Source organism: Saimiri boliviensis, chromosome 1 (genome assembly GCF_048565385.1).
Source record: "Saimiri boliviensis isolate mSaiBol1 chromosome 1, mSaiBol1.pri, whole genome shotgun sequence".
Taxonomy (NCBI): Eukaryota; Metazoa; Chordata; class Mammalia; order Primates; family Cebidae; genus Saimiri; species Saimiri boliviensis.
Genome location: NC_133449.1, coordinates 126084865 through 126112080, shown reverse-complemented (window position 1 = coordinate 126112080; position 27216 = coordinate 126084865). Strand labels below are relative to the sequence as shown.

General features: G+C 56.8%; 1 protein-coding gene across 1 annotated transcript in view; it reads right to left on the bottom strand.

The window, feature by feature from the left end:
* The window catches only part of KCNIP3 (potassium voltage-gated channel interacting protein 3), a 93856-nt gene extending 66855 nt beyond the window's left edge, over positions 1-27001 (bottom strand). Inside the window, exons 1-2 of the mRNA XM_010352012.3 lie at positions 26860-27001; positions 13695-13860 (exon numbers count right to left, since the gene is read on the bottom strand). Of these exons, the coding sequence (XP_010350314.1) occupies positions 13695-13860; positions 26860-26874 (181 nt within the window). The 5' untranslated portion in view covers positions 26875-27001. The remainder of the gene's footprint in view (positions 1-13694; positions 13861-26859) is intronic.
* Positions 27002-27216: the final 215 nt, after the last annotated feature.

The window sequence follows — 27216 nt, the reverse complement described above, 5'->3', positions numbered from 1 at the left end:
TGAAAGGGGAGGGGAGTGGAGGTGGGGAGACTGGTCTATCTGAGAGGGTGGAGACTGCAATGCAGTGACCACGGGCTCCCTCTGCCTCCCCAGCCCCATCAGGTGTAGGCTGCAGGTGTACACGCAACCCCCATGGTCAGGAGCCCCGTGGCCTTGGTGGCCCTCCCCTTCCCTGCCTACCCAAGCTGGCCCCTCATCCATACAGGAGGACAAGACTTTCTAGGTGACATCTCAAACCCACTGCCCTCCTGAGGCCTGTGGGGTGACATGGGGCAAGGCCACTGCCACCCCCAAGGCCCTCGAGGCCCTAGGGGCCAGGGCAGGGACTGCTGGGGAGAGGTTCCCAGCTTGTCTGGGGCTTAGCCCAGGGCATCGGGAGCCAGAACACATCCTGGAAGATAAGCGGCATCCCGGGGATGCCAGATCCAGGTGTCCTTAAGCCCCAAAGCTGTGACGGGGTGGGAACAGAAAACGTGGTGGAGCTAGCGACTTGAAGGAGTGAGGTGGTCCCAGGAGGCAGAGGGGTTGGCACCTGCTGTCCCCTGGTGGAAGAAGGGGGAACATCTGCAGAGAGCGCTCCTGCCCTGGCAGGGAGGGACCCTTGCCTGGAGGATTGGCCAGGCCTGCGGGGCTCCAGCCTGGTAGATTCTGCCCCAGAGCCCCAAGCGCCCAGTGCCCTCTCTTCCACTGCAGTTCTGCCTTTTCCTTGAGTAGCCCCAAGCACACAAAGACGTTTCCTTCCATCCCAGAGCATTTAAAGGCTGTTCCTGTCTCCTCTCCCCACCTTACCAAAAAACTCCCAACCTCTTACACCCCAGAGGGCAGGAATGTGGGCCCCACATGCACAGAATACTGGAATGAGGCCTGCCCCCAGGAAGTTGGCCACGGGGTCAAGGGGCCCTGTGCCTGGGCAGGTGGCTCTGCACCCTTCTGGAGGCTGCCCTGCCCACCTCGCCAGTCAACACGTCCTTCCACTGACCCATCGTGTTCCTGTCCAACCCCCTCCACATGTTCTGTTTGGCCATTTGGCGGCAGGCAATGGGGGAGGCTGGGTGGGTGGAGGCCAGAATGAGGGCCAGGACTACTGCAGCCCCTTCTGGCTGGAGAACCCCAAATTGCCGGGTAAAGCATTGATCTGCTCACAGTGGCTCTTAATGAACTCTGCCTCATTCACAAGGCCCTAGGGAGGTGTTTGAGAAGTGCTCTGAGTAGAGGGGCACAGGGCCTCAGGCCTCATAGGACTCAGAAGCTCCAGGGAGAGCTGCCAAGGGCTGGGGCTGGGGGATGCTCTGAAGGCAGGCCCCGTCCCATGAGCAGAAACCCCAGGAGCCCCAGGCTCCCTGGCCCCTGTGCCTGGATAAGTGGGGTGGGGAGAAATCATGGGATAGACCTCTGGTCCTAGACCTTGAAAATCCTTCTCTCCAGCCTTCACTTCACAGACAAAGAAACTGAGGCCACAGCTCAGGGCTCTAAAGCCAGTCACTATCAACAGCCTTGCCCTTGTGGCCAGGAGCAGCGCTACCCTGGCCCTTTATGGACACTGACAGAATCCTTAAAACCACTCTCCATTATGCCCATTTGATGGGTGAGGAGACTGAGATGCACAGAGACCCAGCAACTTGTCCAAGGTCACGGCAAGGTGGGGAGGGCAGCAGGCTGTCCACAGGGACGGGGTTTTTTGTGTGCCTCTGACAACAACCTCCACAGTGACTGAATTCTTTTTTGGGGGGATGGAGGAGGGTCTCACTCTGTTACCCAGGCTGGAGTGCAGTGGCACAAACACAGCCCACTGCAGACTTGACCTCCCCAGCTCAAGTGATCTGCCCATGTTCCCCGCAAGTAGCTAGGACCACAGGTGTGTGTCACCGTGTCTGGCTAATTTTTGTGTTTGTTGTAGAGATGGTGTCTCACTGTGTTGCCCAAGCTGGTGTCGAACTCCTGAGCTCAAGCAATCTGCCCACCTCAGCCTCCCAAAGTGCAGGGATTACAGGCATGAGTCACCATGCCCTGACAACCTCATTATTCTTATGGCCATTTTGCAGATGAGGAAACTGAGGCTCAGGGAGGGTAGAAGCAATTTGCTCACACAGAGCTGTGAGTGGCAGAGATGAGATTCTGCTTAAGAGTAGTGGAACTGTGGCCTGAGGAGCAATGATGAGTGACCCTTGAGGCACTGTCTAGCATGGCGGTCAGAGCATCTGACTCTCAGAGGAGCAGAACTAAGCCACACATTGATTAGGGCTCCAGTGTCTTCCTGGCCTGTAACACGGATAAGATGCCATGGTTTCCTCTTCTCTCTGGCAGAGGAGATAACCCTGCAGATGGTGACCTCACTCACCTGGGTCTTTCTCCATTTCATCTCCTGTCTGGACTGAGCAGTCTTGTCTCCGTGTGCCTTTTGTTCCTACCCTCTCTAAAAAACCCCATGTTTCTCTCTTAAATCAGCTGTCATTCTGTTAGTTCCCTCATTAGGGAGTTCAACAGAACCTTCGCTGCACTCAGTGTCTATTTGCAGAATGGTATTTTTAGAGTGTCAGAATGATGCTTTGTCAATTCAAGCCAGATGTGCCCAACTTTGTGTGTAACCTCTGGTCTCTTATTGCCTCTGTCAGGTGCCCCAGCCCCATCTCTGGCCCCCCTTCCTACACTGCACCCCAGCCTTGTATCTGGGGCCCCAGCTGGAGCACCCACCCTGTGATAGGGTGAGTGACCCAGAGCACAAGGATGGTCCTCTCTTGATGTGAACTCCATGCTTTTATCTGGGACTAAATATGACTTTTCCTTGTTTGGGAAACAGCAAGAGAGATGCAGGACCCGTGCTGCAGGCTGCACTAAGGGGCTGGAAAACCACCTCTGTGACCCACCCCCTCACCCACAGAGGGTGGCCTAGGGAAGCCTGGGGGAGCAGGGAGGAGTTGGCCTGAGGAAAGCTGGTGGGGAGGGGAGAGGGCCTAGGGAAGGCTGGGGGAAGAGGAGGAGAGGAACTAGAGGAGGCTGGGTGGAGTGTTTCTCCTTTTCCCTTCTTCTCCCACCCTGGGGTGGCTTCAGTCCCCTCCTCCCTCCAATTCAGGGACTTCTGAAAAGCCTGTGGTGATCTGATTTTGTCCTCCGGAGTTTGGGAGATGCTGGGCCAGCTGGGTCTGACCTACCCCTGGAGGTGGTGACTGTGGCTACACTGGCCAGCAGCCACCAGGGTGAGGACAGTGAACTGGACACCCATCCAGAGGCCATCATGGAGCCAGAGGGGCCACTCCAAGGGAATCCATCTTGAATGTCCCATCATCCCCACAAGAAAGACCATCTGAAGAGAGGCAGCCTCAGCACCTGGAACACAGGCTGAGGGGGAGCAAGGGCAGCTGCCTTGGGCCAGCCTTTGAAGAGCATAGAGACTCTGGGACCTGCCCACACCCCACCACATCCCGCCTCCTCCTCCCTGACCCCCGCCAGGCTGCTCTGAGTGTCAGGAGGGGTTCCTGGAGTGAAGGAGGGGTACTGGGCTGGAAAGGATTCCCTCAGCACTTGCTGACACCTGAAAGGTGACCACAGGATCTGCAGAAAATTTAATGCAAATTGATAGAGAAGAGCAGCCCCACCAAGTGGATTGAGAAAGTCAGAGGCTACAGTGCCTCAAGCTCCCTCCAGGTGGTTCCACACCCTGGCAGCAGGCAGTGGTGTTTTCAGCAGCACCCACCTCATTCTCAGCTATACCTCCGGGTCCACACCCAGCCAGCTCTCAGCCTCCTCAGCCCAGCTCCCAGAGAGCACCTCCCCTCCCCGGCTTGTTGAGAATCCCAGAACCAGCATCGCCAGAGCTGGGAGGAGCTCAGAGGTTGACCAGCAAGCCCCAGCCCTGGGCCGGGAGAGACATCCAGGGCAGGGCTAGCCCACTGCTCTTGCCCTTCCTGCCTTGTTCTGAGCTGGGGCTCAGTGGCCACCTTGGGAACAGCTCTCCTGGCCTCTTAATCCGGTATGAGGCTTATGTCTCACTCTCCCTAAGGAAGGCAAGGGACATGGGCAGAGACAGACAGCAGAGTGAGGGAGAGCAACGTGAACCCAAGCACCTATGAAGCAGGAAAAAGGTATAACACAGGCGCCCAGAGGACCTCCAGGCAACGAGGACTCTTGTTTATGGCAACACCATGGCAATAAACTGGCCCTCTGGGCCACCTGGTGGAGGAAGGCACTGTCACTGTGGCCCCAGGGGAAGATGAGGAGCCAGGCCAAGGCAGCAGGAGGGATGCTCAGGGTCACTAGCCAGGAGGAGAGAGGAGGATGCCCAGCTCAGAGGGTCATGCCCAACGGGTCGGTGACCCCAGGCACATTTCTCTGCCCCAGGGCCTGGCCCCCCAGTTTCTCTCCTTACAGAGAAGCAGACCAAGGTCCACTGTCTCCAAAGTTCTCTCCTTCCCCCCAAAAAACTTCCTGGGGCAGGGAGGGCTTGGGAGCCTGAGGCACCGCTAAGCATCCCCCTGTCTTTTGAAAAACTGGAAGGCCCAGGATCCCTGAGTCCCCACCCAGAGCTCCTGAGCTTGCCACACGGGGCTAGACTTGGCGCCCCTCCACACAGCCTTCCACAGTGGGGTCCAGCACCCGCTCCACATAGCCCGGGGTCCAGTGCCCCCTCCATAGTCTCTCACGGTGCCGTCCGGCGCCCCCTCCACACAGCCTCCCACAGCCTCCCTCAGCCTCCCTCAGCCGGGTCCAGCGCCCCCTCCACACAGCCTCCCGCAGCCTCCCACAGCCCCCCACAGCCTCCCACAGCCCCCCACAGCCTCCCACAGCCCCCCACAGCCTCCCACAGCCTCCCACAGCCCCCCCACAGCCTCCCACAGCCCCCCACAGCCTCCCACAGCCCCCCACAGCCTCCCACAGCCTCTCACAGCCCCCCACAGCCTCCCACAGCCTCCCACAGCCCCCCACAGCCTCCCACAGCGGCGGGGTCTGGCGCCCCCTCCATACAGCCTCTCACAGCCTCCCTTAGCGGGGTGGGGCACCCCCTCCACACAGCCCCCCATGGCGGGGTCCGGCGCCCCCTCCACACAGCCCCCCACAGCGGGGTCGGGCGCCCCCTCCACACAGCCCCCCACAGCGGGGTCCGGCGCCCGCTGCACACAGCCTCCCTCAGCGGGGTCCGCCTTCCTCCTGCAGACTCCGCGCTGCTCTGCAGTACTCCAAGCCCCTCTTTCCTGGTTTGGAGATGAGTGAGACTATGCTCAATCTTCTCTTTCCACACTTCCTGAAATGTTACGCATTAATTCTACAGGTATTTCGTCTGTCAGGCTCTGTGCTAGGCGCTCAGGACAGGGCAGGGACAAGATGGGGGTTGAGACCCCCACCCCGGCGAGGCTGTGGCAGCCCAGCCCCGCCAGCGGCCATGGTGACCTCTCGGCATGGGGGGAGCATCTCCTGGCAGCAGAGGCAGCTGGCAGCACCAGGTCCTGGGATTTACACGTCCCGTGTCTACGCCAGCTCATCTTTGTTTTCGGGACTTCATTTTATCTCTCTTCTGAGATCACTTGACTTCATTCACCTGCTTTTCTCCATAGCTCCCCAGCACTTGCTCAGCGCTCCAAGCTGCTGATGGTCACTCCTTTCAGAGTCTGAAGCTCCTGATATCAGCCCTTCCCCAGGGTCCTTTACAACAACTGCCAGGTCCCTACACACAGGATGCCGCCCCTGGCCCTGCCTCGTGATCCCCGCAGCCTAGCTTTGGTCTTGGTACTGCTCAACCCGGGGCGCAGGAAGAGGAGTTGGAGCCAAAGTGGGGAGAGGCACTGGCTGGCTGTGGATCACGCGCCTGGACCCAGGAGCAAACACTCAGGAAGCCCCCTACATCCCTGCCAAGGCCTCCAGGTTGCTTTGGTTTCGCAGGTTTCGGGAGGCGGCCGTCATTACCTGAGCACTTTCTCCATTGAGGTCTCAATACACACTTGCCCGTTTTTGTTAATCCTCATCACAGACGCTCTTCTGCCTTTGAAGGAAGAGGAGAGGGTCTCCAGTGAGGGAGGCAGGAAGGGAGGGCCTGGGCAGTGGAGTTGGTGTGCACGGGCTGGTGGTCCGAGGGCTGGCTTGAGAGTCGCCCCGCCCCCTTCCCCCCTCCCAGGCTGGGCCTGAGTCTGTGCACCCCACAGAGAAGCCGGCCCTTCCCCATTTGCTCTCCCTCCCCAGACCCACAAGCCGGGTAGCCCAGGCTTGGCATTCACTGTCTCCAGGTCACAATGGGGGTGGATGAGCTGCAAGACTGTGGTCCTTTCTGGTCCTGCTCCCAGGGCCACTGCCCACTCCCCTCGGCCACTGCCCTACATGAGGGGTTCAGTCCTTGGCTCAAAGCTGCCTCTTCTGCAGCCCCATCCCAGCCCCACCAAAACAGCTTTCACCTCGAGCCAGGTTCCCAGAGATGAAGCGGAAGAAGATGCTGATGATGCCGCCCAGGTGCTTCCCACAGCCGTGCGGGCACTCCTGCAACCTCCAGCCAGGGCTGTGCCCTGCCATTCTTGAGCCCGGCTTGATCTGCCCAGCTCCTGCCCTGGGCTCTGCCCTGCCTGACACTGTGTGGGCAGCACCCCCACAACCTGCTTCCCCACCTCCTCTGCCAGCCCCTCCTCAGCCTGACACTCAGAGCCTTTCCTTTTCTAGGACTCCCCTCTCCTGGTCAGTCTGTCTCTGTCTCTCAAATGCAGCGTCTATCCTCTTGGTCTTGGCTTGTCCCCAGTGTCTTGGCCTCTCTGGGCCTGTCGTCTCTTGTGTTCTCTGTTCCTGCCTCTGGCTCTCCCAGCCTTTCTGGGAACTGCCTATCCCTCAGCCTCAGCATAGAGCCCCAGGGCAGCCAGAGTTCCTCAGCCCTGGTGTCTTCAAGTAGCCCCAACCCTGCCCTTGCTGCAGGCCAGCCCCTTCACCTGGTGCCTGGCCTCCACCTCCAGGCCCCCAGAGCTCACTGTTCCTGGAGGCAGAAGGGCTCCAGCGGCTCCCTGGGCTGGGAGGAGTGGGGACAGGGTGGGCATCACTCCTGAGCTCCCAGCACCAACTGAGGAGGTGGCACTGGTGTGATTATCAGCTGAGGGTGTGATCTCACTGCAGAGGGGCCTTACCCAGGCCCCAGGGCTTCTCTGCAGCAGAAAGGGAGCAACCTGCTCCCACACAGTCCCTGACTAGGAGGCTTGGGGCCAGGGTCCCTGAGCAGAACGGGGCATTGGTAGGGCCCTGGCCTTTGGCTGTCTCTTGACCTCTGACCTCTACCCACTGGCATCCCTCAGCCCTGCTGTGCCTCTCTAAAGTGCAGAAGGGGAGGTAGGAAGGGGTTCCTCTGCTCAGGAGGATAAAGGAGAGCTAAATACATGACTGGAGCTGACCAACTCCCTGTCCCCCACATTTTTTAGCACCTAGCAATAAATAAAAGCAGTAACAGCCAGGAAGCTTGCTAAGGTCTTTCTGGGTGCCAGTGAGTGCATTCAGTCATCAAAACTACTCTGCAAGCTACGTGTGGCTGAGAATGCCCGTTCTGTATTCATTCTTCCTGCGTTTCACCAGCAGAGTTCAGATGCTGTTGGGGATGGAAATGCACCCAGCTGAAAGCTCCACCATTCTCCTGCCTTCTTTGCAGTTGGGGCAGCTTAGCTCTTGACAGTGGAATGAAAGCATCCTTCTTCCAGAGACTTCTGTGAGTGTTGCCTTCCTGACATGGGGGCTACCACTCTCCCCTTCCATCTGGGTTCTCCTTCCTCTTGCCTAAAATGAGGCTGTGTGGGCTGCAAAGCAATCACCTTGCCACAGCGAAGGGAACAGCAAAAGAACCAAAGACGTTGATGCTGACATCCCTCAGCTGCCAAATGAGTTCCAGCCACTGCCTCGCCCCACATATCCCATATAGGAGCTGATGCAGCCGTCTTGATCAAGCCACTGTTACTTGAGGTTTCTGTTATATGCAAGTGCAGACAAGCCACCCAATCCCCTGCAGAGGGAAAGAGGAGCTGCTGCCCCTCAAACCCCTGCCAGTAAAGGAAGGTACAGTGCCCGGCGGCCCTTCTGTGCACCTCAGTTAAGTGTGCCACTCACAGGCTGTGCTGCAGGTGGAGGCCGAGTACAAGCAGCACTGCTCCTTGAACCTAATGACCCAGCACATTCAATGACACGCGATGAGTCTAAGGCAAGTTGGGACGCTCTGTGGGGCCATGGCAGGCCCCCAGAGGGGAAATCTGTGGTCTCTCAGGTTTTGAGCAATGCCAAAAATCTCTCCTGTTGGCATTCAGCTAACTGCCCACTGCTAGGCTGCCGGGGGAGCGCCCATGGTAGGATGCCAAGTGGCCATGAGCCCCGAACTGGCCACCAGGAACAGGTATCAACCTCACCCAGCCCTGCTGGCATGTGCATGTGCACAGAGCACTCCTTCGTGGCTTCCAAGTGCTGTGGATGGGACCCGAGGCATGGTGGGTCTGGAGGACTGGAGGAGGCTCTACCTGCAGGCCTTCGACTCCCACAGTACCTGCTGCACTGCCGCCTTCCCTGCAGCGCCCTCCTCCGCCCCGTTATGGTCTCCAAGGCCGTTTGAAAAGGAAAAACATTCAGAGGGGACTTACAGACAGAATTGCCAGAAACATTGGCACCAACCCTAGGTGACACTGAAGCCCACCCAGGGGAAGGACGTGGAGAAGAGACATCTTCCTGGTACTGCCCACGTTGTCTGAAGAAGAGAGGCCTGAGGCACAGGCTTACGTTGATTCATGGGTAGTTAACTATTTGTTCAGGGTCAGGGAGGTAGAGGGGCAGGATGAGGGGAGTAAGGTCTGGGGGCCTGGGGAAGAACCACCCAGAGTGTGGGACAGCAAGTGCTTCCCAAGTGCCCTCCAAGGGGGAGGCCGAGGAGGCACTGGCTGATCGGGTGGGCCAGTGATCCCCACTGTGCACCTCACAGCCTCTGTTCCTGGTCCCTCTGGCATTTGCTGGTGAACGAAACACCATGGGCTCAATAAAAGAACTTCTCCCTGGGCTGATCAGGCTGCAGCTGCGGTTCAACACCGAGCCAGCCACCAGGTGGCAGGTCAGCCACTCTGCATCCCTGCTCACCCCAGGGCTCCCGCTGACCTCATGGAGGGACAGTCACTCTGTGTGACCTTCCCTCTGGCCTGCCCTGGTGCTGCCAGCACCCCCCTTCATGGTTCCCCCACACCATAGTTCCTGAATAACAGTCTCATTTCACCTCGGAGCCGTGTGGCCAAAGGCCAGGGCTCATAGGTTCCTGTGCCCACCCTCAGAGGCAGCTGACCTCACAGAACAGTGGTGAGACCTGCTGAAAATGGATTCCGGTGCCAGCTGAGGGTTCCAGGGCTGCCCTGTTAGGCGCCGGTGATGCTGCTGGATGTGTCTGCCTCTCCCTTGGCCAGAAGAAAAAGCCTGGAGCCGGGAGGCACATGGAGGCCCCTCCCTTATCCAGCACCCACTCACTGCACCTCTGCTGCTCCTTTCCAATATCCTGGGCTCTGGATTAGAGGCTTTAGGGTCCCCAGCGGGAGGCAGCAGGAGGCCTCTGAACTGGAAGCTGGGACAGCCTCCTGGCCATGCTGGACCCCTCACACCACTCAGACCAACTGGCATTAAGGGCCGTTGAATGACCCTATTATCAAGGGGAACAGTGAGGACTCTACCTCAGAGCCAGTGAATTCTCCAGGGAGCCTAGTAATGCTGCCGCCAATTACAGGTTAAAGTCCATGGGGGCCTCTAGCAACCCCACTGAGGCAGGACCACCAAGGACTCAGATCCCTCAGGAATGGGGGTTTGGATTATTCCACCAAGGACTCAGCTAAGGCTCTTATGGTGGATTAAAGATGGCCACAGATGTTGTACTACAACCGCCATGGAAAAGGGTTAATTTTTGGAAACCCTTGAAAGTTTGCACTAATCTGATGTCTCACTTTGATGCCATGTATCTTGATGCCTCACGATGTTGATTGTATCTTGTATCTTCAAATATACAAAAATTCTGTGACCACATGTTTTTCTATCTTTAAGTATTAGAGACAAGTTAATTCACCTTTTGTTCCCATAGCATTCTGCTACCCCTTTTTACCAGGAGCACTGGTGGTGGCGACTTTATGATTTTACGTGGAGTTGCCATGGAACCCCGGGAGAATGAACAGCGGCTAAGGAGGATGCGGGCCTTCCCTTTGGGGGAGGGGCATGTGCATGTGTGTGTGCATGGTAAGTGCGTGTGCTCGTGTGTGTGGGGGGGAGTGTGTGGCTGCGTGTGTGTGTGTGCATGGGTGTGTGTACTCCTGTGTATGTGCATGTGTGTGTGCGTGTGTGTGTGCTCTGTGTGTGTGTATGAATGTGTGTGTGCATGTGTGAGGAACGGCTGCGCCATGTCACACAGAAGCATTACTGCCGGAGTGGTCCGGGATACCAGGCATCTCCCGAGGCAGTAGGGACCCTGGCTTTGTCCCATCCAGGCCTCCATTTCTGGTCCTCCAGAGTTTCCGTGAACTTCCTGAGGCCTGGAGCAGATGTTCCGCTTAAACCAGCTCACCTGGCTTCAGTTGTCTGCAGCCGGGCCCCCAGGTTATCTGTGGGGACATTATTATTCCAGTTGAAGAAACCCAAGTCCCACAGACCTTGTGGGCACCAGACTTGAAAAACAGGTCTGTCCAGTTGTGGCACTGGCCATGCCACTGGAAAGGTGTCCTGCAGGGAGGGACTTTAGATGCAGGGGAGACATGGGTGGGTGGGTGGCAGGCCAGAGTCCCAGCTTCTGGGTCATGGAGGAGGGTCCAAGGAGCTCAGGATGGGGCACTTCTCCGGGGTAGGGTGGGGCCAGGCTGCCTGTGCTCGGAGTCTCCTGGCTCCCCTCTTAGAGGTCCCGCTGCTGCTCACCTCCTGACTCCATTCTGGGGCCACCCAGCACCCAGCCACAGATGCTCCAACCCTTGCACAGTGTCTCCAGGCCGCTGCGTCCTGCCCACTCCTGGCTGACATTCTACCTCGCCCAAGCCTTGGGGACTCCGGAGCTGGGCCTTGGCTTTCACTTCCAGCTGTTCCGGACATGTGTCTCTGGCCCTGATTCTGCTGAATGGAAAAACCCCAGTACAAGGGCACAGTGTCTGGGCCGCCTGCTCCCATAGGTCCCCAGGGCTCAGGACATGGAAAAACCCCAGTACAAGGGCACAGTGTCTGGGCCACCTGCTCCCATAGGCCCCCAGGGCTCAGGATACTGCTGGGCCTTGAAGAGCACACAGTCGGGGTGCACTGAATGGGCCCCATTGTTCTTTGCACCAAGAGTCTGTGAAGGCTCCCAAAGAGCCGGGGTGCCTCATCTGCACATGGCATAGCATTTCACACATGCACAAAGCTCTCAGTGTGACCACACCAGCCTGGCCTCTTTGCGGGACACACATGAGACGTGGCTGGACTGAAGAGAGGCCATCCGGAAGCGATGCCCAACGGAGACAAAGGGCACATTGGAGTCCCGGCTTCTCTGTCCCTGAGGTCCCTAGGCTCCCTCCTCCCTCAGCTCCCACCAAAGATGCTCGTCAGGGTGGGCACTGTGGAGCTCTGGACCCTAGCCCTCCCCCACCCCAAACCCTAGTGCCATCTGCTGAGTCATTTGACCTCTCTGAGCTGCCGCTGTGGACGCTTCGGTAAAACTGAGTGATGAGCCTACACTGCCTCCCTCTTGCAACCAAATAGGCTCACATCCGCTCCCAGTGCCTGCACAAGGTCCAGCAAACATGAACACCCCAGGGAACAAACCCATCGTTGGTGACATGGCCCTGCCATGGCCCTCGCTGTCCTGTGTGCCTTCGACAAGTTGTTCAGCAAATGTGTCCTGATAGTTGGGAGTGGAAAGGCCCTGCCCTCAAGGAAGCTGCCCTGAGCTGGGGTAGGGCACACAGGGGTGGGCTGTGCAGGGGTGGTCCCCTCGCCCTGGCTTGAGCATGCCATGCTGGCCTCTGGCTCGCCTTTCTCCTGGACCACCCCATTCATCACAGTTGCTGCTGTCACGGGTGTGCAGAAAGCCTCAGTGAAGGGTGCACATCAGCCCCAGCCCGTCCTGAGCCACCTCTGCCTACCAGAGAGAGATGGGAGGATGAGGCTGAGCATCAGCAAGACCTGAGGAACACAGGGTTCCTCTGCAGCACCTCCTTAATTACTCGTCACCACCAAGAAAACCCTGGAAGACTGAGGTGGAGGAAATCTGAGTCTCGAGCAACACAAAGCTGCACTCACCAGAGTGGACCTGAGCCCCCAGCCCACGCAATGACCACTGTGCCCTCGCTCCTACCCTAAGGGAAAACAGATGCATTTTCATCCTGATGCAAAACAAACAGTGCACTGAAGGTGGCCCTTCCCGGTCATGCTATGTGCATGTACTTTTAGCGACCTCATCATATTTCTGCCACTTGCAAAACCTACCACCCCACCCCTGAGAAGTTGAAGGTGCAAGTGAATTTCACCCAGGCATTCATAAGTGCTAGCGCTTCCATGGGAAGGGGTTGGGGACAAGTGTCAGCCAAGGTGACAGCATCACAGATGGGTAGGGGCTCTGTGGAAAAGCAGAGGTGGTGGAGCCAAAAGGGAGGGGGCTGGAATCCTGCTGGGAGCACCCTGGAGTGGCGTTTGTGGGTAAAGAACGGGGACCTGGTGCATAGCAGTCATTCCCTTTGTGCACACGCATGGCCATGGCTGCCAGCCACTGTGCCTGCTGTTTGCCCAAACCCCCCGATGATCCCTTCCACGAATGACCCCCATCAAGCTTGGGAGGCTGGGGCCCTGATTGTGCCCATTCTCCTGGCCAGGGGACCGAGGCTCCCTGGAAATCACACAGCTAGAGATGCAGCTTGTTTGCTATCTTGTCAAGGGCAAGACTACACCTTTTCCTTAAAGTCAGAGGCAAACTCACATACATGCCATACTCACACATGTGATCCCATGAGTATGCATGTTGTGTGTATGTGAGAGCATGAAAACCTGTATGTTATGCCTACCTGTGTGTGCATAGTGAGTGTGCAAGCTCATGTGTGATAGATGCACTGGCATGTGTGCAAAGGTATAAGTGAGAGGTGTCTGCATATGTGTGTGAGATCATGGGGGCCACATAAGACTGCCATTGTTTGTTCAGCTCAGTCATACTCAACAAACACCAAATATTACCCACAGCAAGCCCAGGGCAGTGATTTCTGCCAGTTCTCTCACTAACACCCCAGAATGTAACCCAAGACAAACAGACAGCACCAATCCTTGGGGTGAGGTCAGAGTCTCCTGATCACCAGGCACTGTACACATTATTGCCCATCTTCAAATGTGCTCTGTGGACAAGTACCAGCCTGTCGTCTCATGGAGGACTTAGAAAGGATGAATGAGGCGCTCCGGCTTACTCAGGAAGTGAGCAGTGGGCAGAGTCGAGCCTGGCCTGGTCTGTTGGACTCTGCAGCCTGGCTCCATCCTCCTAGCTAACTGGAAAACCCCAGTATGGTCCCAGCTCTCTGTCTCCATGTTCTGTGGGTCCCACTGGGAGCTCAGTGGCTTGCATGAAGTAAGCACTTAATGAATGGGGAAGGGTGTGAATGAATGAAAACAGCTCCAACAGAGAAAGGGGTGGTGTGGCCCAGGCTGGGGTCACAGGCTGGCCTTGAAGCCCTCAGAAAAGACAGTGCTCAGAACACACCTCCCCAACCCCACCCTCAACCTCAGCCCACCCCGGCCCCTACCTGAGCCCTGTGGGGCTGTGCTGGACAGGATCCACTTGATCAGGCAGCATCTCATCAAGGCCTGGCGGCTGAGCCTTGGCCTCTGCCACTTGACACCCTCCTTCTTGCTAAGTGGTGTGTGCCCGGGATCCCCCAGGAGGCTGCCATCCGACGCCTTTGTCTCCTCCTGCAGTAGGAACAGGCAGAGTAGCCCTGAGCCCCTGCACTGCGGGATGATCCTGAGCTGCCCTGATATCCTAGGTAAGGCCAGTCCTAACACTGCCCGGGACTCGCCTTCCAGGGCTGGATGCCTAGTGCTCCTCATCCTGGCCATTCCTGCCAGACCTAGGTGGGGGCAGTTTCTTTCACTCTGCACCCTGGCTGTGGTGTAAGATGGGACCCCTGGAAGAGGGGAGGATAGGGGTGTATAGAGGGGATGTCAGGAGTGAGCCCAGACTTGCTCACTGGATTCCCCACCTTGGAACAGGCCAGGTTGTCAGAGCTGGATGGCCCCTTAGAAATCACGGTCCCAATTTCTCACCTGCCTGAAGCCCAGAGACGGGAGAGGATCCGTACAGGGTCAGACAACCAGCTGGGCTCCCTCACTCCCCCAGCAGGGCCCCTGCTCTGCCTGAGTTTTCATGCTGAGGCAAGCTGAGAATGAATGAAAGGCTGAATGGTCACCCCAGAAGGGTTGCACTGATGGAACCCCCTGACTGAGACAGACGGTGATCTGAAGAAATGGCTCCAGTGATGGGTGGAGGAGTCTCAGGAGAGGCGAGCCATGGGTGGTCATTAAGAAGCAGTGGGCCAGCCGGGCATGATGGCTCATTCCTATAATCCCAGCACTTTGGGAGGCCGAAGTGGGCAGATTACCTGAGGTCAGGAGTTCGAGACCGGCCTGGCCAACATGGTGAAACCCTATCTCTACTAAAAATGCAAAAGTTAGCTGGGCATGGTGGCCTGTAATCCCAGCTACCCAAGAGGCTGAGGCAGGAGAATTGCTTCAGTCTGGGAGACAGAGGTTACAGTGAGCCGAGATCGTGCCATTGCACTCCAGGCTGGGTAACAGAGCAAGACTCTGTCTAAAAAAAAAAAAAAAGAGGCTGTGGGCCATGAACCTGAGTCAGTGTGTCTAGGAAAAGAACAATCTGGGATCACAGTGGAGGCCCCGGGGCAGCAAGATTTTGGGGTCCCCAATCCTGACATCCAAACTGCCCACCATGCTCAGTTCCCATGCTGGCAGCAGGTTGGCCACTGAGGTGGCAGGTGCATGGAAGGCTGCAGCCAGCCACGGCATCCCCGCTGCGCCCCTACTGGGTCTAGTTTTCTGCTTTGTGCTGTGCCCTCCTGCTCTGTGTGGCAGGGGGACACATGTGAACTGGTTAATTGGATCATAGCCCACTAACGGCCCTCATGGCCATTCTGTCCGTGACACACTGCCTGAGCTCCAGCTGTGGCAGAGGCAGCACCCCTGCATCCATATGGATTCTGAGCAGTTGGGTTTGTTGCCAGCGAAGAGGGCCACTCAGGGGGGTGGGTTGGCAATGCCCTTCCCAGTCCATGGGGTCTCGTGTGTGCTACCTTTGGACAGTCCTGAAAAGTATTTGGTTGTTCAAAGTAAATAACAGATGGACGCGCTGTTGAGCGGCTTCTGCAGATGCAGCCCCTCAAGGCAGCCCTGTGCTAGTTGGGCTCTCAAGTGCAAGGGCTAGAGACTGACCCAGGCTGATGTGAACTGGAAAAGTTGACAACAGGGAGCCCAGGTCAGTCACAGCCTGCAGGGAAGCACAGACAGCCAGTCCTGGAAAGCAGACGAGATGGGAGAGCAGCGCCGGACACCAGCCCTGGCCACGCCTGCCCACACAGAGCCCAGCAAGGGGTCTCTGTTGCTGCTGCAAAGCCCAGCCCCTCTCCCAATGCGCGGGCCTGGGACCCCCACTGGTCTCTGCACACTGCAGGCTCCAGTTGGGGGAGGACTCCCTGGGTACTTCACTGGCTCATCCTGAGGCCCATCCATGCCCAGGATGGACAGTCGGCTAGTCAGTGTTTGGTGAAGTGGTCCCCTAGGCAGGGAGATGTCCAGTTCCCTTATCTTGGCTTTTGGGCCTTCCCCACCTAGGTCCCAATTACCAGTCCCCCAGTTCACAGTCATCCCCCTGCCACTGACACATCCTTGGCAACACCCCTTCATGTCCCCTTCCTTCTCCAAGGCTCATCCGGCAATGAGGGGGCTCAGTGGTGCCCAGAGTTGCAGCAGCAATAAGAGGCACTGACCATGCTGATGGAGCAGAAAGAGGCAGGGAGCTGGGTTGGACGGGTGCCTGGGGTGCTGAGGGAAGCTCCCTACATGCACATGCTATGCACACTCATGTGTACACATCTTCATATGCACACATGCACAATGCACACATATATATGCGCACACATGTCCTGTCAGGCTGGGTCAGAGACACACCCTCTCCATTATTCGAGATCTTATTCTGAGCAGTATAACAGATGGACGCACCGTCGAGAGGATTCTGCAGATGCAGCCCCTCAAGGCAGCCCCTGTGCTCATTGGGCTCTCCGGTGCAAGGGCTAGAGAGGGGAGTAGGAGAGAGAGGGGCAGAGGGTGCTTCATTACATCACAAATTCTTTGCTGTGGGCTCTGCATGGGGGTGAGTGGAAGACATCTGGAGAAACTGAGGCAGCCTCGGAGCCGCTGGTGGGAGCTCTTGCCTGGGACTCCCCAGCCCTATCTGCATCCCATCTCAGAACCGTGCTGGCCTGTCTGGCAGGGCTGCTGCTTGGGGCTCAGGGTTAGTCACAGGGATTCTGTCTTGAAGCCCCAAGCCCAGGTCATGTGGGAGATCCCGTGGGTGTCCTGGGATCTAGCTCACAGTGCTCTGTCCTCTCAAGAAGGCTGGATGAACCCACAGGGCAGGGGGAACACCCCCTGAGTGAATGTCTACGCTGAGCTAAAAGTCATCTTGTCACGACAACCCCATGTGGTGGGTAACCCAATCCTCATTTGGCAGATGAGAAAACTAAGTCCCTGAGAAGTTTTGGGATATGCCAGGATCACACTATACATGGTCTTCTGATTCCAAAGTTCACATCGGCTTGGCCATGGGTTTTGCTGAGGCTGTTTCTTGGGCCGGGTCCCTGGGGTGGTTTCTGGAGCTGGGTGTGTTCTGAAGCCCCCTAGGCATGTCAGCTGCCTTCCAAAAGTAGCCTTCCAAAAGTTGAGGAGTGCTGTGATGCTCTCCCAGGCTAGGGGACCCAGTGCGTCTTTTCTCCCTGTGGAGAGAGTATGGGTGGCGGCCGTGGCTCCAGACCAGTCTCCTCCATCTGGCTGAGGGGCCAGAATCCCACCTGTGAGCCCCATGAGGCAGGCCCATTATGGTCACTACCCTTTACGAGGCAGGCCGGAGACAGCCACCCTCCTTTGTGAGGCAGGCAGTGGGTTCTCAGGAGGGGAGGAGAGGGGAAGGCCAGGGAGGGCAGAGGAGAGGAAGGCAGGGAGCCCCCAGCAGCTTGGGCAGCGCCACACAACTGCCCACTGCCAGAGACTACGAGGCTCCGTTGCTCCGAGGCCTGTGGCCTGGGCCCATCAGGCTGTGGGGGAAGCGCGAGGAGGGAGAGTGGCCTCGGTCATTCTCATGAATATTTGATACTTGTCTGTCTGGGAGAGGGTCCGACTGAACTGTCAGGGAATGTTAAATAGCAGCCCAGGCACCCTCCTGCTGGCTTAGGAGGCTCACCGCAGGGAAGGGAGGGCTCCCTGAGACGTGGCCCCATGGCCCACACCCCACGGTGCCCTGGTGCTGGGAGGGGAGCTGGAGCAGTGATGAGATGGGACAGGAATTAAATGCCCCCACCCTACTGGGAGCCGCAGTGCCTACCTGCCTGGCCCTGGCAGCCCCATCATGTCCCTCAAATGCCAAGTCTGCTTTCACACCAGCACCTTGGTACCTGTTGCCCCAGCACTGGATGCTTCTGCCCCGGGTGTTCAAGGCCTCACCCAGGGCTCAGGTTCTAGAAGAGCCCTTGCCTGACTCGTCAGGCTGCCCTCCCCCTGCACCTTCATCTCAGCACTTCCTCACAGCACCCAGCCCTTGGGAACTGATCCGATTTTTGTGTTGTCCGGTACATTTTCTCTCTCCCCTTTAGCGCATCAGCTCTGCGAGAGTGGAACCTGATCCTCATGTGACCTGTTTTTCCTAACGACACAGTCTGGAACCCAAGAGATCTGCACTCTCAAAACTCAACAGTAAAAGAGCAAACTGTCGGGGTAGAAAGTATGAAGGACACGCACAGACATTTCACCAGAGAGGACGCGTGGATGGCAAAGGAGGCAGAAGAGATGTCCACTGTCATTAGCCATTCTGGAAACAGAGGAAGACCATCGGGAGACAGCACTACGTGCCTGTCCAAACAGTGAGGACCAAAGACAATGACGCTGGCGAGGATGTGGAGAAACGAAATCACCCCTCCATTGCCAGTGGAAAGGGAAAATGCTTTAGCCACTCTGGAGAATGGTTTGGCAGCTTCCTGTGAAAACTAAGCATGTGCTGCCATAGAGCCTGGCCACTGCGCTCTTGGACTTTTATCCCAGAGAAATGAAAAGTTATGTTCGAGTGAAACCTGTACACAAGTGTTCATGGCAGCTTTATCTGGAATGGCCCCAAACTGGAAGCATCCCAATGCCCTTCAATGGGTGAATGATTAAACAAACCACGGTGTGTCCATATCATGGAATTCTGAACAAGTAAAACAAACTATTGGCACATACCACACCTATGTGAACCTCCAGAGAACTGTGCTGAATGAAAAAAGCCAACCCAAAAGGTCACATTCTGTGTGATTCTATTTATATAACATTGTAAAATGACAACGTTCCTTTAGAAATGGAGAACAGATTAGAGCGCTGGGCTTAAGGATGGGGTGAGGCAGGTGTGAAGGAGAGGGTGTGGCTCTCACAGGCAGCAGGAGGGGCCTCATGGGGACGGAGCTGTTTCACATCCTGACGGTGCTGTTGGGTACCTGAACCTACACGTGTGATGAAATTGTAGCACAAAAAGCACAAGGAAATGAGCGTGTGTGAACTGGGAAATCAGAGTAGGACTGGTGGCGTGCATCATTGTAGACACTCTAATTGCGCTATTGTGCTGGAATTTTGCAAGATGCTGTCATTGGGGAAACTGGGTAAGGGGTACAAGGGCCCTCTGTGCGAGTTCCTAAAACTGCATGGGAATCTACAATGAGCTCAGTAAAGATTTCCATCAAAAAATACTCTCACACATCCAAAAAGAGGATGTAAGAAATGCAAGCATGCACAAGGCCCCTGATAAACACTCATGAATGATCAAAAGTCCCCTGCGCTCTTCAGAATTCACCTGGGACTCTCCTCCCACTCCTGCTCGATGCCGGCCTCATTTTAGTGAGTAACAGAACTGTCATTGTCCACCAGCTTCAGGGCATGGTCAGAAGTAGGTGGCAGAGACCAGGGAAGCCAGAAGATCTGGGCCCTGGAGTCACACAGAGTCCCCAGTGGCACACCTGACAGTGTGGGTGTTCAGGGCTGTGTCCCAGAAACAGCCCTAAGCTGGCCCTGGGGACCTGCAGCCTTCTTGAAGGTCACAAGTTTCCCTCAGGGGTAGAGGCTGCTGGTGGCCAGGCCATTCTCTGCTAGTCTGCTGGGGGCCGCAGTTTGTAGCTGCTGCCCAGCCAGGCAGGCCAGGACCAGGTCTTAACTTCCTTCTAAGTCCTCCTGGCCTGTGCAGAGCCAGGGGACAGACAGAAAAGGGAGGGCGTAGATGATGCAACTGCTGTGTGCTGGTGCTGAGTTTGGTGTTTGGAGGGATTATCTTATTTAATGCTTACACCAACTTTCTGAGGTTCCTTAGAACCTCAAAATTACCCAAAGCACCCAACAGAACCCCAAATCCTATAATGATTTCTAGCTCACCCCCTCTCATGCAGCTTGCCAGGGTCCCTGGGGTGTGTGTTCTCCTGCTATTCCACAGGGATAAACCCAACCTGTTCTGGGTCAGCTGTGTCCTGGGGACTTTGGCCTGAGGTCTCTGGCACTCGGGGGCTGCACCTGCAAGGTGCAGGAGATAACTCAGACTCAGGGCCAGTGGACTCTCCAACTCCCCACTGCTGTCCCCTTTCAAAGGGAGGGCATGGCCTCGGCTCAGAGCCTCAACAAGCCACAGACAGTAGGTGGGAGTTTATCGCTGCTGCCTTAGTTCAAGGCACTGTGGTGGTTACCTTCCACTTCTGCTCCTGGCTTCCCACTTATGGTGCCGATTTAAAGATTCCCTTTTAAATGGATTCATTAAAATTCAACACATGAGTTAATTTAAAGAAAAAGAATAAGAAACAATAGCACAGGTCACAACAGATGCAGCAAAACAGTAAAGGCAAGAAATGTGTTTCTCTCTGTGACTGAGGCTGGTGGCCTGCTCCACTCAGCCAGGCAACACCCCAAGTCTGATTGACGGTGACCTCTCACCACACAGGCTGCTGATACTGACCCGTGGCTGGTCCACATTGAGACACGCCCTCCGTGTAAACACACACAGGTCCAAACATTTACTTACTAGACTATCAAATAGCTCATTAAAAATGCTTTTTATCAATTATAGGTTGAAATGATAATCATTTACATTGGGTTTAATAAAACATATGGTTAAAATAATTTAACTTTTTTTCTTTCTTTTCTGTGCCTACTGAAACATTTTAAGTGGCATCTGTGGCTTCATCATGTCTCCATTGGACAGCACCGGTCCGGATGGTTCTCAGACCTGCCAGCTGGCTGGCTTGGGACAGTGTCCTCCTGGCAGGGCCCAGCTGCCCCAGCCCCTCTCTGCCACCCAAGTTCGGCTGGAACCAGAGCTGCCCAAGAAGGGTGGCCTGGTGGATTGTCCAGGTCTGGTTGGGGGACGATGAGACAAGGGGCCACCTGGGGGAGGTGAGGGGTGCCCAGGCCCAGGAGAGGCCGGGAAGGCTGAGCCAGGTGGAGGTCATGGCTGTGTGCTGGGGATATTATGGAGACAGATACTTAGGACCTACTCTAGATATAGGCAGTGAGGGAGGGGTGGTGGCTTCCCAGTGCCTGAGAAAACTGTCACTGCGGGGATGTAGCTGTCCCCATACCTTCCTCTCATGGTGAACACAGTCCCATCTCTACCTGAGAGTCTCCACACCACAGACAGAGGCTAAGGGCTTGGAACAAACCTCCAGGATGTGGACCAGACATTCCACCTCATGACTTCCCGCACTGTGGGTCCCTGAGAGGCCAGGTGGCCCACAGGGCAGCATCCCACTCCCTGCTCCATTCCCAGGAGGACACAGCTTCATCTTGTGGGGGCCCATCTGGTTGAGAAGATGGAGTCAGACTGTCAGGGGTGTGCCAAGGTGAAACCCTTGAGCTGCTAGTTCAGTCTCCATGGTCTCAGCAATGGTGCTCCAGAGAAACTCCCAGAGAGCCGTACAGAGCTCATGTGGCAGAGGTGACCAGGGGGCACATGGTGGCCTGTGAGAAGGTGGGGTGCATGGCCAGAGGCCAGGCAGGATCCTGGAAAACCTTCATTAAAGCATCCAGGCTCCTTTCCCTAGAGGTGGCGCTCTAGGAGCACGTGCATGGGCAAGACGCACGGCTGACTCCTCCCAGATGTCTACAGACTTAACGGATATAAAACAGCAGTGAGTGGCTTCATATGTGCCACCAGGACCACTGGGTGCAGGCTCAGAGAACACGGCTAGTTAGGGGCAGAGTAGGAGATCGCAGGCAGTGGATAAGATTTCCAGTAGCCGAGGACATGGGAAGGGTCTGTGGCCATCCAGTTACATGAATCCTGCACCCTCACTTCCCAGATCGGTGACCCTGACAGAGAACCTGATAGTTCCAAGCCTCAGTTTCCTCATCTGCAAAATGAAAGTAACAATATGACCTCATAGGGTTAGGGGGAAGGCGAGGTGACAAAGCCCCAGCAGGGGAGGGCCAATGTTCCTCGCCCTTCTGATCCCAGGGAGGGTCTGGCTGTCCAAGCCCACAGCCCAGCATGCCCAGCAGGGAGGCCCAGCATACCACTCTCAGCTGCTGCACACCGGAATCACCTGGGGAGGTTCCCACCAGCTGCCTGCCCAGGGGCTGGATTGTTTGATGCAGAGAAGCCTGGGCTACTCTGTTCTTACACATCTCCTTGGTAGATCTGAAAATGCAGCTTGGAGAAGTTTGTTTAGAGTGTCTGTCCCTCCAGATAGAAAGTTCTTGGCCTTGCCTGGAAAGGAAAGGGGATATCCTGATTTTCACCCCCTTCCTTTCTGGTAGGGCTTCCCTGAGGTCAGGGCCAGCAGGGAACAGGCAGGCTGCTCAGATGAGGGGCTCCCCAGCCCCCACCCTGTCCATGGCTGCTGCAGCACAGACTGGCCCACCCAGCACTGCTTGCTGTCACTGGCTCTATTTCCATTGCTTGAGGCAGATGGCAGGAAGCAGTGGTGGGCGTTGTGTCGTGCAGGCCCCCAGGCTATGGAATGGGGAAGCTTTGGGGAGCCTGGATTCTCCACTCACCCCTGGGCACAGACAGACATGGGCCAGGCAGCTCGCCTTGTCGGGGGAGACGAAGTTGTCATGAGTCCCTGAAGATGCATGCACATATGTACACACACACACACACACACACACACACACACACGTACACACGTACACATGCCTACAAACACACCTATATATGCACACACACATGCACATACAGCCCTGAGCCCCATCCCTCTCACAGCACTAGAGCAGAAGAGGGGAGAACTGAGCTGTCCCACCCTGCTCTGATGGCTGCCACCTTGACAAGGACAAGCTCCCCACGCTGCCTCGCAGTGAGAGTGTCATATTAACCCAGGGGTGGACTTGAGTTGCCCATGGCTACATTGCCTCTTGGTGGCCCTCCCAGGCTCTCCCAGAAGCCAGAAGGAATGACATAGGTATTCCCTTCATGAGTGGAGGCCTCACTCTGTGCCAGGGGCCAGGCCAAGCTGATTGGTATAGGATCGCATTTATCTGGAGGGGTCTGTGATATTCAGACTTCCCCCAAGAAAATGAGGAGACAATGGCACAGAGGAGCTAAGTAACCTGTCAGAGGACACACAGCCAGTGCGTGACAGGGCCAGGACTGAGCCCAGGTCTGCTGGTTCAAAGCCAGGGCTCACAACCATTACACCTCCTGGCCACGCCCATCTCCTGCCCAGGGTCCTTCAGTCCTGCATGGTGAGGATCTGGGTTCTGTACAAGAACCACGGACATTAGTGTGCACGTGTGGTGGCACTGCTGGAGGTGGCCTTGGCCTGAGTCAGCCAGGCCCGTGCCCTCCCAGCCCTGCACTGCTCATTACAGGGCCTGGCAAATGCTGTGAGCCTCTCTCCGACCCAGATGGGAAGACTGAGGCCCAGGGAGGGGAGGGGCCTGCCCTTAGTCAGTGGGGCACAGATGGGGCTAGAGTTTGATTCTCTCGGGCACTGCCCAGAGTACCCACCTTGAGAGAGCTGGGCACAGGGGCGTGTGGCACCAGCGGCAGGGGACTGGGATCTGCCGCTGGCCTGCCCTGGCATCTGCCTGCTGTCCATATGCTGAAGGTTGGGGAAGGCTGAGGGTGTTGGGCAGGTGGAGACGCCAGGCCAGAAAAGACCAGCAGCTGCTTTTCCTGGCTGATCCTGACTCAGGCCCAGCCAGATTGATGGAGAGGGCACACGGGGCATAGAGCTAAGGTGGCAGATGGGAGGGGGAGGCTGGGCCAACCCTAGTATGGGACAACCCCCACCCACGTTGCCCTCCTGTCTCAGCTCGGCTGCTCCCTCTCCAACTCTGCGAGTCCCCTTGCTTCTTCTCCCTGCCACAGGGCTGTTCTGTGGCCTTCCGGGGTGTGGGCTGATCACAGATGACAGATGCACTTGCTCAAGGGGAACATTAGTCAGCTGGGGCCGGAGGCCCTGGGCAGGGAGCTGCAAGGGGACTCACCCCACACTGTGCTCCATGCTGTGCCCTCCCCTCTTTCTCAGGCTCCTGCCCACCCTGGGCACCAGGTCAGGAAGACATGCTAACTTCTCTCCCCTCTTCTGTTTCACTTCGGAAACTGAGAGTACCTTCTTCCCCTCAGAAGCCACAATGGCTGCTCCTAGAAGTCCCTGGGATGCCTGGGTGTGCGCTGGGCGGGGCAGGTGGGCTCTAAGCCCCTGCTGCTGAGTCAGCAAAACAGTTCTCTGCCTCTCGCAGAAGGTTTTGATAAGACAGGGCAACCTGAATTCAAAGTACTGGGGTCCTTTCCTTCCTAACTCTGCATCCACAGTCCAAAAATGGGAAGCAGCTAGCTCAAGGTCACGTGGCTAATGCAGGAGATGTGACCAGGTGGGGTCTGGCTTGTGTGCACTCACTAGAGGGCTCAGAGGGCACAACAGACTACAAGCCCAGGGAGTCAGGCCCGTGGCTGGGATGCACCCCTCCTCTGCCATCTGGTTAAAGGCAGGCCCTTCTCCTCCTGCATCTTCCCACAACCCCCAAGCCCTAAGAAACTGTGCTTTGGAGTAAGACAGAGCAGGGTTCAAATCTCAGCCACAAACCTTTGTAGCCTGCAGTCTGGGGCAGGCCTCTGTTTTCCTATCTGTAAAGTGGGGACGATACTAACAGCTGCCTTGTGGGCTCTCTGAGGGTCCAGGGAGATAATGCGGGAGACAATGGCCTGGATGGGGGTTGGCACCCTAAGTCTCCTGCCCCTCAGCCCTGCCCTTCTCCTGGGCTCTACCTGGAGAACAGAGGCAGAGCCCTTTTCTTCCCAGTGCAGCCTGGGGTCTTTTGAAATGTAGGAGCAAATTAGGGCCCCATCTGGCACAGTGACCTGCAAGAAGGCTGGAGGCAGGGCAGAAGGGGCTCCCAGTGCATAGGCTGGGCTGTGAAGACACCCCTGCCGCAGAGCCTGTGGGTCCGCCACTCCTTTCTCCTAAGAGCTCATGGGATCAAGCTCATGGAGTTCTGGAGCTTCGACAGGCTGTTCCCCTTCTCTGAGCCTCAGCGTCTACAGTGGAAATGGCAGTGCCTCCCCACCTTCCCCCAGGAGTGAGAATCTGCGAATGGCTGGGGAGTGTGGGGAGAAGGCTGAGGAGCCAGGCAGTCATGAGGCATTACTGGGGGGCAGCCACTGACCATGACCCTCAGGAGTCAGAACACCTCCCAGCCTGAGCTTTGACGAGAGTCCCTGCTGCCACAAGAGAGGAAGATGATTTTTCACAATCTCCCGTTGATCTTGTTGAGAAACCTGGTGGTGGCTTCTCCTGGGCTGGGCCTAGCACCAGAAGGTGTGGGTTCCACTCCCCTCCCTGGCCAGGCCAGTCACAGGAAGGCCACTAGCAGATATAAGGACAATGACACCCATTGGGACCCAGGAGCCAGTGTGGGAGGGTGGAGGGCAGTGTGGGGTCACAATGGCTAAGGGAAGAACCAGATGTACCTGCAGGACTCAGGCCACTCGCTCTGCCAATCTGGCAGGGACAGGGGTGGCCAAGCTCCACCCCTGTGGAGTTCACTCCAAAGTGAACTTTGGCAGTTAACGGCAGCAGAGGAAAGGCAAGGGAGGGAGGATGGTCCTCTGCTGGTGGACAGAGCTGGTTGTGTGCGCATCTATGTGCTGCCTGACTCTGGAAATCCCCATCTCCATGCAGGGTGGTCATGCAGGACTGCTCAATGCTCCTCTGCCTATGGACACAGTTGCATGTGTCCATGGCTGTGCAGTCCATGCTCATACCGACACCCAGGATGCACTTGGTCTGTGCTGCATGTGGTGTGTGCTTGTGTGTGTGCAGCGAGCACATAGTGTGTGAGCAGCGAGCACGTAGTGTGTGAGCCTGGGACAAGGTGCTAAGTTTTTCCGCTCTGCCCTGCCTGCGTGGTGGTTGCCGGGGAGACTTGAGGTGACAGGAGAGAAGGCACATTTCTCATGTGCAATGTTGCCATACTCAAAGGGCTTCACGCCATCACCTCAGCTGATCCTCTTGGCACCCTGGAAAGTGGAGCAGACAGAGCAAGGGAGGCCTGGGGTTTGCAGGCAGTGTGGTCCAAGCCAACCACCAGCCCATGCTGGCATGCTTTCCTCACAGATGAAAGAAGCAGGAAGCCATCTCTTCGGTGCAGAGATGCTGAGGTGCCGTCCCCATATCCATTCTCTCCTGCATGCAAGACCCTGATTTTACCTGGGTCCTTTCGTCCTTCTTTCTTTCTCCTTCCTGCTAATATGTCAGTCTGAGCCCACGTGTGCTGGCTGGAGCTCCAGCGGCCATGTTGTACCTTAAGGTAACCTCAGGGATGATACAGAGCAGCCTGACATGCTGCTGACCAGGCGGCCTGAGCCAGCCCTCCAATGTCCCTCTGGACTTCTGCAAGACGGACAAACCCCCACCAACTTTGTTCCCTCCACTGTTGTGTGGGGTGTTCTGCTATGAGTAGTCAGACCTGGTCCTGAACTATCCCAAGCATGTGAGCCACTCACAGGGCATCAGGCCAGACCTTTGGAGAGTCAGCTCCAGGCTAAGGGGCCAGCTTATTTCTCCTTCCCTCCTTCTTCCTCCTTTAATTATTTACCCGTCCCCGCTCCCCACCACCGTTTCTTGAACTCTGTGGCAGGCATTTTCCTTGTGTTCTCTCTCTGACCTCCCCACAGCCCCACTGAGAGGGAATGTGTAGGAAGTGTTCTTGTTAGGGGCTCCTAGCCCTTTCAGGGGAAGTGGGCACTCATTCATTACTTGAGTGATTGATTAGAAGATGCGTTCCCTGACCAGCCTCCAAGCACAAGTGACTCCCTCCCAGGCTCGCCCCTCCCCCAACCCTGAGGGCTGTGGGCTCCAGGTTCAGTGTCAGCCATGCTGGCACCTGGCCCAGGGACCTAACGGAGCAGGACAATTCGTGGGCTGACCCCAAGCTCCTCCTCTGTCCAGCTTCTCCTCCACAAACGCTTAAAACCTCTCCCATCCAAAGGGAGCCCCAGGAGTTCAGCCTCCCAGCCAGGACACCCCAATGCTCACTTTTCCCAAAGGAAAGTGGAACAAGGGGCGATGAGGGTCAAAGAGAAAAGCTTCCTGGTCCAGGGCAACCCCCAGAAGCCCCCATTCCTCCACCCCCATGCCCCTCTCCAGAGCAAGACCCCAGTCCCCCAGCACCTACCTTAGCCGGCTGCATCCTGGGCGCTGAAGGAAACTGTTGCCAGCCTCCCCACTTCCCAGCTGAGGCAGACAAGACTGCCCAGGCCGACTGGCAGCTGCCTCATGTTTGCTTGGACCCAGACGTAATTGTCACCAGCGGCTTCTCCTGCCCACCCCTTCCTCCCCTGCGGCTTCTACCGCTCCACCCCTTTTCCTCCTCCCTCCCTCCCTCCCTCCCTCCCTCCTTTCCTCCTTCTCTCTCTCTCTCTCTCTCTCTCTCTCTCTCCCCCCCACCCCCTCTCTCTCTCACTCTCACTCTCTCTCTCTCCATGGCCCCTAATCCTGCCCTCTCAGAGCCTGTCCAAGCCTCTGTCTGACT